At 50.6% G+C, this 14554-nt stretch overlaps 1 protein-coding gene across 1 annotated transcript; it reads left to right on the top strand.

The window, feature by feature from the left end:
* Window positions 1–5: 5 nt before the first annotated feature.
* Window positions 6–13298, top strand: P2RX6 (purinergic receptor P2X 6). The gene is given in 12 exon segments (XM_026082309.1): window positions 6–187; window positions 369–519; window positions 2213–2284; window positions 6000–6075; window positions 6795–6888; window positions 7213–7293; window positions 8464–8605; window positions 8815–8924; window positions 9496–9589; window positions 10706–10771; window positions 11720–11797; window positions 12801–13298. Coding segments are annotated over 12 exon segments (1248 nt in total). The 3' UTR covers window positions 12903–13298.
* Window positions 13299–14554: the final 1256 nt, after the last annotated feature.

Raw genomic sequence — 14554 nt, 5'->3', positions numbered from 1 at the left:
CCGCCATGGGAGCCGCCATGGGGGCGGCCATGAGGGAGGCCCTGGGGGCCGCCATGGGGACGGCCGTGGGGGCGGCCTGCCGCGGGCTGCTCGACTACAAGACGGCGAAGTTCGCGCTGACGCGGAACCGGCGGGTCGGGCTGCTGCACCGCCTCCTGCAGCTCGGCGTGCTGGGCTACCTGCTGGGGTAGGGGCGGCCCCCCGCAGGCCTCGCGGCCCCTTCCCCCGCCCGCCCGCTCCGGCCACCGCGTCCCCGCGAGGCGGCGGCGCTGGCGGCTCCGCCGCGGGCGCCCCGGAGCTGGATCCCGCCCGCGCCGCCTGGCGCCGCGCTCCCCGTCAGTGTCCCTTGCCTCCTGTGCCGTCTCCAGGTGGGTATTCCTGGTAAAGAAGGGCTACCAGGAAACCGATTCTGCCCCCCGCGTCTCGGTGATCACCAAACTCAAGGGGATTTCGGTCACCGAGGTCAAGGACGCTGGAAACAGGCTGTGGGACGTGGCGGATTACGTGAAGCCGCCGCAGGTACGTGCGCTCCGCTTGCCGTCGTGCATGCCGAAGGCCCGGCGTCCTCGCGCCACGCTGCCAGCCCGACGGCTTCCGAAATGCGCGGCAGAGGGACCGGTTTAGCTCCCTTCCACCGGTGAGACTGGCCCTGGTGGCAGGGGGAGGCAGGTGGCTGTTCAGAAAGGAGTCAGCAAAAGCGTACGTCTCCCGCGTGCCCGTCGGGGTCGGGGCCTGTGTCCCACCACGGACCAGCCTTGTCCCAGAAGCATGACGGGAACGGAGCTACTCGGACTGGAGACGGAGCTATCAACGTGGGGTTTTTGGCTCCCTGGGCGCGTTCTCTCCAACGGCAGCGCACAGCCCGTTTCAGATACCAGTGTGTCTTGCAACAGCCCTGGTGCCAGTCTCAGAGCTGCTGGCATGCCCTTGCCTGCTTTCAAATGGCTGTCCCCAGACTTTGAAAGCTGTCAAGCTCTCTCCTTGCTTTGTACTCTCCAGAGGGCTTTTTACCTGCCCACCCGCACACAGCCCTAACCTTGCTCCACCAGGAGATCCTCTATGGCCCACCATAGAGGTCTTCTCCTGCATCAATTCACCTGGAGACCTCCAAGCCCCTTTCCACCCCCATAAGCTTGTCTTTACCTTGGACAGATTTTCCTAGTACTGCTTCTATGTCCTCTGGAACATATCCCTGACACCAAGTCACGTGGCTGCTATAGCAGGGACCTGTTGGTCTTCTCTCTGAGGTGAAGGTGTCTTCTGGCTCTGTTTGGCAACTCAGGGGATCAACAGGTGTCCTAAAACAGGCCTTGATTACAGAGAAGTAAGGGGTCACTTGTGGCTGTCTCATCTCCTGCTGAGTCCAGAAGAGATGAAGGGAAGTAGGCATCCTTTATGGAGGTGCCCAGATACACAGGAAAGGTCTCACATGTGAGGAGTTGCAGAACACCCTCCTGGAGAATGGGATGGTATCGGGGTGCATGACTGCTGCAGCAGTTAATGTTCCCTTTGTGCTGGTACCACATAGGCTGAAGCCCATGTTTCTGTGGTGGCCTGGATGCCTGGTGGGGCCTGATAGCTTTGATCCGGTGTAGCCAGAATACGGAGTTCCTGAGGCATCAGCATAGCTTTCCTTCCAGCAAGTGCTGTGCCTACCTCCAGCCTGCTGCCCAGTTCCCAGCCTTGCTCTGTCCCCTGTTGCCACCATCCCACTTGTAAATACAGAGGGGCTGCTCCAAAGCACTGAAATCAATGATACTCTCTTAGTAGCCTTCTGACTTGAGCCTGAATTGTGGAAGCTGGAGTTAGGAGGTGGTGCTAAAAAAGTGTTGCTAGGTTCCTCCTTTGATTTCAGTGGGCTCTGCCACTGAACAGCATGTAAATAGAGCCGAATTGGGCTCTATTTCCTCCTGTTCTGTAGTGCTGTTAATGCTTCAGCTGGTTGTCTTTCTGCAGGGGAAAGTTTTCATGGATGCTATTTACTGTTTAATCCAAGCTTCAGTCAGTGGAATGGCGAGTTTTGTAGTAAACAAGTGAAATTGCTTATAACATTTTATAAAAGGATATGTGATGCTTCACTAGCTATAGAATAAAGAATATAAATTCTAAAGCAAAAGTAAATGCAAATTGGGATTGAAGTTGGGTTTGTTCTTCTTCTGGAAAAAATGTTACAGTGTAAATTAAATGCTAAAGATGTTTTCTTGCCTCCTAGGGAGAAAATACGTTTTTTCTGGTGACCAATCTGATTATTACAACAAAGCAAGCCCAAGGCACCTGTCCTGAGGTAAATAATGCTGTGCTGTTTGTTAATTCAGTGTTGTGATGGGATTAAATTTTTAAAGTCTACCAATGTTACTATTTTGTAGCAGAATAGCAACTCTGCAGCAAAACTCAATGCAAGACCAGATAGAAGGGAGGAGAGATTTTTATTTCCAGAACCACCCCCCCAAAAAAAAAAAACACAACGGATTTCCCTCATTCTCATCGTTCCATAGATTTCACTTGCACATTCTCACTCTGTCGTACTTGCTTGTGCCAAGGCATGTGTGTCCAAGTGGACTGGCCAGAATTGCCCATGGCAGTCTGAAGGACAAGGGGCACTAGCTATTGGGCCTTCCTCAAGTCTCTGGGGTTCTTGAGGGGTGATAACACTGCATAATCTTTGCTGCCTTTCTGCTATTTTTGGACAAAGGCAGCTCTGGAGTGTTTGAGTTGTATTGCCCCGTTGTTATTCCCTGTCTGCGTTGTGGCCCTAGTGCCATCAGCACTCCCATCTCCCCAGCACCTGCTAATGCCTTTCTGTTACCTATATACTTTCCTTGGTTTCACAACAATTCTTGGTCTCTGAACTTACTGCACCATTCTCTTACCTCTGTTTTGGCAGTTTTCCTGATGCTTTTCCACACGCACAGTCTCACTCACACTCCATGAATACCTGTGTCATGTTTCCTTTATATCTCTCTAGTGCAGGACTAAGTATCCTCTCCTTAGTGTCTTCTTTTAGGAGGAATGGAGCATGATGTCTAGGCAGCTTCCCAGTCAGCAGACACTTAGTGGTATATGTTCTTTGAGGGAAATCTTCCCACTGAGGCTGGATTCAGGCCAACTTCTTGACGGAACTCTTCCAGACTGAACACTGTTTGGCAGACAAAAGCAAATAGGTTTTAAGCTAAACCAATATTGGCCCCTTGTGCCTGAGCCAAGCACTGTTTGTCCTAATGGTCCCTTTGGCTTTCAGTGTGGCTTGCTGTGCTGTGCCCAGCATGATCCTGCCTCCCAGCTTCCTGTTGTGCTGCAGGTTCCCAGGCTGGGCTGCTCTCTGAACACAGGCTGCAGCTTGTGGAAGAGAAGGAGCATTTTCAGCTCTGAGAAAATGATACTAATGGTCCTTCTTGGTTTTAGAATGTTGAGAGCTCCTAAGCCACTGGTACCTGCATAAACATTCCCAGCAGAAGAAATGTCCCATAGAACATTTCAGGGCTGTGACACAGGCTGTCCCTGACATCTCTGGATGATTGTTTTTCCATGAGACAAGCCAAGGAGACAGAGAGATCAGAGTATTTCATCCCATTATAATGCTGTCGTGTGTCTCAGTGCCTGTCAGGGCCTTCGCCCATGCTGCTCTCCAGTAGCTGTGCAGTTCCTGGTTCTCAGGCACCTGCTGAAATCAATGTTTGGAAAGTTTTGAAGGTTTAGCAGTGGCGGCTTTAACTTTGCAGGAGGTTTTGATGTTCATAGTTATCAAAGTGTTCTGTGCTGGGGAGACCAGGAAGCGAGTCTGGCTGGGTGTAGGGCAAGTTAATACAAACATATGTTCCGATTCAGCCATAAGCATTTGGCTACATATACACGTTCCTGGGTGATGTTGCAGTTGGCACTGTCCAAGCTGGAAGACCAAAGGGGACTTCTTAGGGTACTGGCTCTGGCCTGAGCATAACACAGGCTAGGTTGTTTTACCAGCTGGTGTCTGCATTGAACATAGATCTGTGGCAAAGCTATGACACACCTCCTAGGAAGACATTCAGTCTTGATTTTGAAGACTTTGAATAACTGAAAATCCACTGCCTCTATTCGCAAGGAGCTTTGAAGGTTAATGGAGATGATCAAAATAGACTGAAGAGCTAGAAAGCATTAGTCAGCCAATGAGGCTCTGTCCAGGTGCAAGCTGTGGGCCTAAGGGAACATTTCGCATAAATCATTGTCTTTAGCACATCCAGCTGTGCTCAGCTCTTTCAGGACCAGATGCTGCTGATGGATGCGCATGTGAGTGTCACTGGTCTCAGCCCCAAGCAGTGCAGGACTGTGTCCTTGGGGGCTGGCGGGGGGGGGGGGGGGGGGGTTAGCTCTTGGGAGAAGCCTCATCCCTCTTTGTTCACGTTATGATGCTACTGATGTTTCTCTCCAAGCAGGTTTGCTTTGCTTTCTGGCCCTTCTGACAGATGTTGGGAGCAAATGGAACAGCTGAGGCTGTACAGCTGTTGAGAGCTGGGAATCAGCGATTGTTTCTGATAAAGTTTCAGAATAGTCATCCTCTAGACACATAGATTTACTCTTCTGCAGTTACAAGTAAACCTTTGAGTCAGGACTTCAGGAGTTTCAGGAGTTTATGCACAGAAGAACACGTCTCTCCACACAAGCGCTTCTTTTCTGCCCCTGTGTGAAGTCATACTTGTCCCAGGAATATAAATGCTGTGGACACTGAACAGCATCTGAGCTGCCACACAGAAGCTGAGCTCTAGGTTGGGGAAGAACTTCAGCCAGGTGCTGTGAGCACTTCAGAGAATGTCTCCTGAAAATGTGTAGTAGTTCATCTGCTTGTCAAGAAATCTGTTCTAAATGCCAGTGAACTCATAAATTTCAGTCCTGTCCCAAATTTGCAATTCTTGAGTAGGCTTCTAGAAAAATATGCTGCTCCTAATTTTCCCAAGCTCTTATACCCTTTCACAATGAAGATTCAGCCATGGTTTAGAGAGCTTTACAAGCACAGATCCAGGGCCCCATGATGCCTTTTAACTGAGTCTAATCTCTTTTGCTTCTCTCACGATGGACTCATGGCACGTGTAACCTAGCTCCGATCATGCCTGTGGAGAATGTCAGCACAGACAGATTTTCGAGGCTGGTTTCCACTAAAAGGTGGTAGAGGAGGTGTGTTGAAACCATCTTGGCCATGCTTTAGGCTTTCTCTAGCACCATCACAGGGTTCAAAACAAGAATTTCTACTAAGGTTTGCAACTGGCGTGCCCTGAACACCCAGAAGTGTCTGTGTCTGACAAGCAGCACTGTTACTCAGCATGTTTCTTGTTATCTGCACTTGGGAAGGGACTGCCACACTCACCTGCAAATGTCTGTTGTCTGGGTCCTCCTGGAGGCTGAATCCTTGACATCTGGATATGATACAGGAAGAGGAAGTCCTCTCATGAATAAGTTTTTCTTACAGCCCTGCTGTGGGTCCTGCAAGCTACATGTGGCCCACAGAGCGAGGGTGAAGTTTTTAGTTTCTCCTTTAAAGCTTGTGTTATGCCATATTTAGTGACTTTTCAGCCCTTCGCCAGGGAAACTATGATGATGCTTTACAAGGTGTGCTGGCTTCTGCCCATTAAGGTCCTCCAGAACCCAACCATGGTTGTTGCCAGTTCCAGCTAAAAGGGTTGGTCTGAGCTAGCTGCTGAGGCTTGCTCTGCTGCTGACAGAGTGGAGGTGAGCACTCCAGAAAGAGTGGAGACATGCGAAAGGGACTGCCCTTTGGAGATACCTCTCTCTCCACTGACTGGAAGTTGCCCAGGATGCTGTTTTGGACATGATGGGTGCCTACTGTAAGTGACTGAGACATGCATGGACAGATAGGAGCAGCAGCACAGAAATGTGGGTAAATGACCTCATGGCCTTTAAGCCATTGTGCAGCAGAGTAACAGCGCTTCTCTCTCTCTTCCTCTCTTCCTCTCTCCCTCTCTCTCTCTTCCTCTCTCCCTCTCTCTCTCGCTCTCTTTGCTCTCTGTTAGAGCCCCTCTGTTCTAGATGGGATTTGCAGAGAAGATGCAGACTGTCCCGTGGGAAACCCAGTGGTTCGTGGCAATGGTACTGGATATTTTACTAAAAAAAAAAAATCATTTTGTGTCCCCGTGCTTGCTAGCAAACAGATACAGAGATGCCTAAACTGACAGAGTTCGGTATATTTGTAAGTGTGCATTGAAGTGCTCTCCAGAGATTATTCTTGACAAAAACTTAAAGCAACCTGTCACTGCAGGGAAAGCTGGTACTGATGGCAAAAGGTGCTGTCAGCAGCAAATAAAGAAGTTGGTTGTTTTTGATGTTGGTTGCTGAAATCCAAATCAATGTGCTTTGCGATTGGCAGGTTTTCCTTTTTTAATAAAACTTGGGTTTATTTCACACTGATTAATATTAGAAGGGAGAAGCTTTAGAAGGTCAGTTGCCAAAGCCTGGTGTGCCAGATTCCCCCAGCTTGTTTTATTTCCAACCAGGGAGTGGGTGGCTTCAGCAGCCACCAGCCAGGAGCTGCTGTGCTGGACAGACAGATGCTGAGCCGTCTGAGAGACCATAGCCACAAGCAGCTTCTTGTCTTTGTAAAACAGCCACTGTTGTTTGGCCTTGGGGGAGGGTTTCCCAGAGAGTTTTTGGGTGGGGAAAACACTGAAGATGATCCCAGGGTTGTCTTTGTGCTTTCTGAGAAGGCCAGAGCAGCAGGACCATGGCCAGGCACTATCCCAGGAGGGGAGCTGCAGAGAAGACATTCAGAAGGTAAAAGGAGTAAATGAGATGCATTGTCTCTTTTCCAGGGATAAAAACCGGGAAATGTGTGATGTTCAACACCACCCATTCTACCTGTGAGATCTACAGCTGGTGTCCTGTGGAGAATGACACCCTGCCCAGGTATTGGCCAGGGTCAGAGGATAGCAGGCATCCGAACAGGCTCTGAACGGCAGTGGAGTTGTTGATTCCCTTTGTGCTTTGTGTAATCAGTGTCCTGATTCTACTTGCCAGTGGGGGGGCAGCTGGGCTCAAAGAGATCTTTGACTTTGACATTGACCTACTGATCAGTTAAGCCCAGAGAACTTCAGGCAAGAGCATTTCTTGCGACTGTCCACAGTATTTTACATCCCAGAGTAATGGAAAAGATTGCAGGTCAGGGGAATGGGCTATACCTTGGCCACTGTACAAAATTTGAGTTCATCAATTTGAGTGGTTGTTTTCCAGGAAACCTCTTCTGGCTGAGGCGGAGAATTTTACCCTTTTTATAAAAAATAATGTGAACTTCACCAAATTTAACTTCTCCAAGTAAGTATGAAGCTTCTCCTACTGGAACCATGTGTGCAGCCTATCCTGGCATCTGTGCTGAGCTTGTCTGCTTAGACACTGAGTAGCCTAGACATCCAAGAAGCAGTATCCCATCAAGGACAGCCAATGGCTTTTAGTTAAGATTTCAGTGATGCATTCAGGGAGAACATGGTCTCTTTGGCTGTCTTTGTAAGTGTAATAGCAATGAGACTGCAGAGGAGGGGGAGGCAGCCATTAGGAGTGTGATTTTATGAGTTATCTGAGACCTTTGCCTGGCTTGAGTAGAGCCTGAGGTACTGTGTTCTTCACCCTCTCCAGCAGTGCGCTGCATAGGTTACGACCTTGGCAGCACAGCAGCTCTTCCTTCAGAGATGGGCAAAGGCCCCAAGAAGGCTTTGCAAGTAGAGAGGATTGGTGCCTGGAGAGAGTGGTGTCTAGGTAGAAGGGAGGGAGGGAAGGGGTCAAACATTTTCATAGAGGCCAAGTAAATGGCTGCACTGCCCTCATGGCCCCGGGCATGCAGATTGAGCTGCCTTCCTCTGGCAAGAAACAGGACCTAGGGGACCTGAACTCCCCTTGCCATCTCCTCTAGAGCAGTAACTCTAGAGCTGGGTCATTATGTCTCACAGCAGTGACTGATGTTGTGGGAAGGAGATGTAGGGGGAAGAAAGATGAAGCACAAAGGCAGAGGAACTGGGAGAAAAAGGAGCATGGCAGGTTGTACTGGTAGGTGCTGAAAAGGGTGATGACTCCATTTGTGTTTCTTCTGGGCCAACTTCCCTCCATCCTCACACAACCTGAGGACTAGAGGACACTTGTACTATAAATGCATGTCCTTGGGCTGCTGGGTGTCCTGGGGGAAAGGTAGATCTGGAAGGCAGAGCAAAGGAGCCTGGGAAAGAAGGGATAGACTGGGCCCTGATGCAGCCAAGTCTAGAAGAACATGAGCAGACCTTGAGACAGGCCTGTGTATCTGTGCACCCCATGTGGTCCCACTCCGTAGGGACAATAGGAGAGGCAATGACTGTCCCTTCTCAGCAGGAGCAATAGTGGTCCCACTGCTTGGGGATCATGGGAGTAGCGGAGGATGTCCTCTTCAGTCATGCAGAAGGGCCCCATGACCTCCCACGTTCCCCAGTACTTGTGACAGCTCGCTCTCTCCTGTTTCAGGGACAACACTTTGCAAACCAATGACCCCACCTATTTCAAGAGCTGTACATATGATCCATTTTTCAGCCCATTCTGCCCAGTCTTCCGTATCCGTGACATGGTGGAGGCAGCTGGAGAGACCTTTGGGAATCTCGCATTGCTGGTATTTGCTTTTACTTTTGAAGTATGAAAGGTGACTGCAACTTCCCCTAGGGGCATGGGCAGGGACAGGGTGGGATTGTCCGCTGGAATACTAAGGGAATGGCCCAATCTATCCAAGTCAGTAGCTGTGAACACTTGAACAGTAAAGAACCCAACAAGTCTCCAGTCCAGTGCTTCTCCTCGAATAAAATGTGTGTTAACATGCTGCAGGGGGGGAGCATTGGAGTTTACATCAAGTGGGACTGTGACCTGGATCACCCTGCTGCCCTGTGCCAGCCTCAGTACTCCTTCAGCCTGCAGGACAGGAACTACAATTTCAGGTGCGGACACCAGCCATGCTGGGACAGTAGCCACACAGGTCCATGGGATAGGCACTCACACAGAGATCATTTGAGATCTCAGTTCTCCTAAATGAAATATGATGCTCTGAAAGGAGCAGCAGGGCCAACGGGACATGGTAACCCTGGCATGAAGTCTCTCAGTACCCGGGTGCCGTGGTAGCTCCAGCATCTTGTAACTCTGGTCTGTTTGAAGCTGTGCAGGGCATTACCTGCGTGACGGCAGGGATGTGTGGCTGGCCATGCCCATCTTCACCCTGAACTAGATGCATTGGGAGCTGCATGCAGAGCCTCTTACTCTGGGCTTTGGTGCTGAGCAGCTCCTGAGGCCCTGCTGCTGGTGCCCAGGTAGTGAGTTGTGGCAGCATGTGCATCATCCATGTCCCTGCCTGCTGGAGGAAACGAAGTGTGCACAGGCATCTGGTATCCACAGCAGTCATGTGGCACTGACAGGCCTTCTTCAGGCTGCCAGCTTTCCCAAGCCCTTGTCCCTCACCCTGCTTGCATAGAGCTGCAGCATCTTTTTGAACTTTGTCCTTTGTGTCTCCCTTAGAACTGCCTCCTACTACTGGGATCCCCAAAAAAGGCACTACCGGAGCCTGCTGAAGCTCTACGGCATCCGCTTTGACATCTCTGTGCATGGTCAGGTACTGTCTCCTCTGAAGACCCCACATGCATTGTCCTGTCCCCCTTGTCATCAGAACTTGTTCCTCACACCTGCTCACTGCTGTGCTGTCTTCTGAAGCCAGCCTCATTGCCTTCCTCTGGCATCTTTTCTCCTTACCTTGATGAACTCTTCACCTCTTTCCAGAGTTTTGCTTTCCTCAAAGCAGATCAAGGGCGCCAAAGAGAGCAGGAGGAAATGGTCTCTCCCATTTGAAATGAAAGCTCTTGGCAATGCCCTGAGCAATGAGGTTTCCCATGTTTGTCAAGCATCTGACATGGTTGGGTATTGTGAGATGCTAGACCCTGGAAGTAAGGTGAGCTAGTCCAGTCAGAGGGGTTTAGGGCATCTCTGAGGGACCAGTGATGGCTGGGAACACACTGAAGATCAACCTGAACTTTTCTGAACTTGAACAATCCCTTCCTGATTAATCATACCTTTGGGGAGGAAGGCATAGGCATGATCGTGGCTGATGTTATGTGTGCAGCATGACTGACAAACTAAATACTCTACTGTGCAAGATGGGGCCTGCACTGAGAGGACTCATCACCCCCAGAGATGTTCCATAGCTAGTCCACCATGCTTAGCAGTGGCCTTTTCACCTGAAGAGAGATGAGCTTGGAGAGCAGGACAGGGTGCACACTTCTGGGTGGTGAGACCAGGATAGAGAAGGTATGGAGCAGGAGATAATAGCACCAAATGTCTCTTCTTTCACACCAGACTCATTTGGGTAGTGAGGAAGGCATATCACACTAGAGAGGGATATGTTTGCTGTTCTGTAGGGTGTAGTTCTATGGAGTTGCCTGGAGCTTTGAGGTGAGACAGAGTCTCCAGCCATGCCTGTAGGAGTAGGAAGGTTGTATGTGACCTCACCTGCCACTGAGCTATGAGCTGCCTGAATTCCTTCTTTGAAGGATAAAGGAGATAGCAGTCAAGTGCCTAAAACTGAGCATGAAGAGATGATCCTTGTTCCATCCAGCACCTCCCCTTTGCCCATGACAGCAGGCTTTAAACATGCTGCCCAGCAGGGCTTTTTGTCACAACCCTCTCACTGATACCTGCCCACTATCTTTCCTCTCCACCCACTGTTTTTCAGCAGGCTGGGAAGTTCAGCATAATTCCTGTTGCCGTGAGCCTCGGTGCCAGCATCGCACTCCTTGGTGCCGTGAGTACTCCAGATGCGCCCTTTTCCTCTGATCCATGGATTGGGACTTGCCACTTATCTAGCGTTTCCCCTTATTGACCTGCTGTGCAAGGCTTCCTTTTTCACAGCCAACTGGGTGCCTGCCAGCCCAGGAGATTGTTTGGCAAGAGTGTTAGCTCCCATTTGCGATCATTAGCAGTAACAAGACTACCAGTGCAAGGATCTTGAGAACTGTCAGGGGCGTATATCGTGCAGGCCAGGTGTCTTTGTCAACCCTGTGGGTGCCACGCATTTGCTGTATAGTCAGGGGAGACAAGTGAGCATTGTCGGGGTGCTGCTGGTTGGTCTGCTTCAGCTGTCTCCCCCAGCAGGAGAGGACACGTCCTCTAATTGCCTTTTTCTCCCCTGACTCTAAAGGGAGCCAGTGGCTGGCTCCAGTGTGGATACTGGCATTGCAATCATTGAGAAGGGTGAGTCCCTTCTAAAGCACCTGTCTTGCACACTGTCATGTCCCTTCACCTCCTGCAGAGTAACAGGGGGGTTGCTTGCGCTCCACCATCTGCCACCTCTTTCCTACTAGACATGGCATCCCAGATAACTGCTCATCCCCCTCCCTTGTGTGGCTGTGACAGTGACACTCCACTACACCAGCCTGGACCCTTGGTCCATGCGTTGCAGCTCAGATGTTCATGTCTAACATCTCATGCTAGACATGCAGCTACTGGGAACAGGTTGGGCCTGAGAGGTCCTGGTAGGGCTGTCTGGAGGGCTCAGGCTGGCAAGAAAGGATAGAAAGCTCCCCCCTTGAACTGACCAGATGATGTTTGGTTCCAGGATGGAGTGAACTTGAGATGGCAGGCTAAACAGGTTGGATAGGTGCTGTGAGCAGAGATCCTGGCTCTCATGCACTGAGTCTCACCACTGACTGAGTTCACTTCTGACTGCCATGCTGCATTTGTCCATCTCTAGGTCACAGTGGTCTGTGATCTGGTTCTGCTGTACCTGGATTCAAAGGCTGACTTCTATCGGAAGGAGAAGTTTGAGGAGGTAAGGACAGGCTGCAGGGTCAGTTCAGAGAGCTGAGGTTGGAGTGAAGTTTTGTGAGGTGATTTGATTATCCTGCCTTTTGTTTAAAACTCAGTTCCTAAGATCTCTCATCTGGGAAAACCCAAGTTGGGTGGTACTGAATTTCTCCTCCCTCTAACGTCTTGGGCTCAGTGGCTAGGTTAACTGAACCTGACATAGAGATTAAACTCTCACAAGTTTAGTGACAATAGATGAGTGAGTGGGAGAGAGGGACCTGGAAGTGGTCCAGTTTGATGGAAAAGCTGCATGACCTCAATTACTTTTATACAACAGGGAGTCCACATGGGCATAGCCCATTGAGCTCAAACTGAAAGGGAACGAGGCTTCCCTGAGTCTCCTGCACAGGGAAACTCACTATTTTAAAATTGTTTCTTGCCTGTACCAGCTTCACAATAAAATTCACCCTCTTAGGACTGAATCTGACCAGACTCTGGGTCAAAAAAGAGCAGCTGTTTTAGACTGCATACTGGAGCTTTGTCAGTGTTCATATTCTAGATCAGCATCATGTTTTGCTGGCATGTGTGATGCTTGCTTTGGTACTGCCCAGCCCGGGTGAACTGTAGAGACATAGAAGTGTACGTTGGAAGGCTCTTTCAGAGGTCTGTCATGCAACCCCCCCCATCAGAGCAGGACTACTGCCAACCCTAGCATATCTTTGGCTTTATCTAGCCAAGTCTTAGAAACTTCCAAGGACAGAGATCCCCCAGCTCCCTGGTGACCTGTTCCAGGACTCCACCATCCTACTAGGGAAAAAAAGGTTCTTCTGATGTACTGCCTGAATCTCAAATGACAAATCAATTCAGAGGCTCAAGCAATAGACCCATTTGCATGGGACTGAGCAGAGCTGAGCAGGCTATACCACAGTGTGCAGATATTGCCTGTTCATCACTGACCATCTGACCAAGCCATCCACTAGTCTCTAGTATGCTGAACAGACTAACCAATGACCCTGTTCATTTTGCAGGCAAAACCCCCGAAAGATAAGGCAGAGGCCTCAGTGTAGCCACGATGGGTTGGCCGGGACATCGGGAATTTTCAGCAACAAACACCGTTCCATCTAGAGTGACCTCCAAGTAGATGTGATGGAAGCACAGCTGAAGTGCAGGTGGAGGCGACTGCTAGTTCTCCTGGCCTGAGTGTGCACTGCTGGGATTGAGATCTGCCCTTCCTGGAGAAACGCTTGTATCAGCAGAAGTTCTTGGCAAAAGGAGCACAAAGCCATCCCACCTGGAGAGCCCTCACCTGCCATCCCCTAGCACAATGCAAAGCCGTGCAGCTCCCAGAACAGACCAGCCAGTGCCCAAGTGCAGCTATGCTGCAGAGCTGCTGTGTGAGCTGGAGCTTGCTGTAAAGTCGCTGGTCCATGTTCAACACAAAAGGCTTAAAGCGCTTTGCTCTTCTTCACTTCCTAGATTGCCCTGGGGGTTTGATTTCACGTGAAAAAGAGCAATGAAATGAAATAAAGCTGCTCAGAAAGGGGGGGTTAGCTCTGCTCTGTCTCCAGCCCTGCAGGTGGCTGTTTGAAAGTTTTGTGGCACTGCTCTTTTCTTTGGAACTTCTTGTCCTTTGTCTAGTCGTCTACAGAAAGGGCAGCCAATACCAAGAGTCCAGAAAGCACTGAGCTGCCCACCCCATCTTGTCCCATCCTGGTGCTCCGGTCCCTACAGGCTCTGCCCTCTGCTAAATCCTCTCCATGTTTGCCCCTAATGTGTGCAGAGGTTCAGCGTGGCCTGGGCTAGGCAGAAACACTTGTAACCAAGCAGCACTGTGCACGTGGCAGTCCATGGCTTCCAGTTGGGATAGCACATTGCAGAGCTTCATGTGAGCCACCAAGCTGCTTGGGAGCTCCCTGGGCACCACAGCCTGGGCCCTCTTTTCAGCCTTTCATAGACCAGCAAGGACTGGAATATCCCTGAGACAATTCAAAGCATTCCTTCCTCCCCAGCAGGCAGGACCAGGTCCTCCATGGTGTCACGGGTGCTGGTGTGGTTAGTCCAGCCAGTGTGTTTCTGGCTGGCTGTGTGGTAGCCCACCCAGTGCCACATCTCAGTATGTTTCTGTTGCTAGAAGAGGGGAGACTGGCCTGTTTTCTTTCAACAGCACCTGCAACCCTTGCTTTTGCTTGTARCACTCCATGTGTTCAAGCTTACCCTCCACAGCCTCTAGGTCTGATCCCATGCTCTGCTCAGACAGGGTTTGAGAGCTGAGCTTAAGGTGGTGGCCCTGGGCTGGTACTTGCTTGCAGAGGGTAGCCTAGTGGCTCCTACCCTGGCTTGGTTCCTTCATCCTGCTAGGATCCACACTCACTGAGGACAAGCACAGCCCCCAGGAGAGCTTGAGCACCTCAGAGGCTCTTAACTCCCTGTACCCACTGGCACTTGCCACAACAGGAGGTGTCCTGCTGCAGGAGAATGGCTTAGTTCCCCTTACATACTGAGCACCCAGGCTCATCTGCCCCACAGACATGGGTGGGCCTCAAATCAGCACCTCGGGGTGCTGAGCACCTGGTACAAAGTAGGACAGGGACAGGCCAGTTCAGTGCTTGCACTTGTGATTTCAGCCTTTGTTCAGGGAAACCCACAAGCCCCAGAGCTGCCCTGCCGGAAAAGACAGTACATGGAGATGCACCAGAGATCTCAGAGCTCCATTTAATGCTCCTTGCTCTTGGGAGGTCCCCGAGCAGCTGAGGCTGCCTTAGCAGGATGATTCTGCCCCATC

This window comes from Apteryx rowi, unplaced genomic scaffold, assembly GCF_003343035.1.
Source record: "Apteryx rowi isolate R43461 unplaced genomic scaffold, aptRow1 scaffold_571, whole genome shotgun sequence".
NCBI lineage: Eukaryota > Metazoa > Chordata > Aves > Apterygiformes > Apterygidae > Apteryx > Apteryx rowi.
Note: the sequence above shows the minus strand (reverse complement) of the source record. Positions and strands in the feature narration are given on the sequence as shown.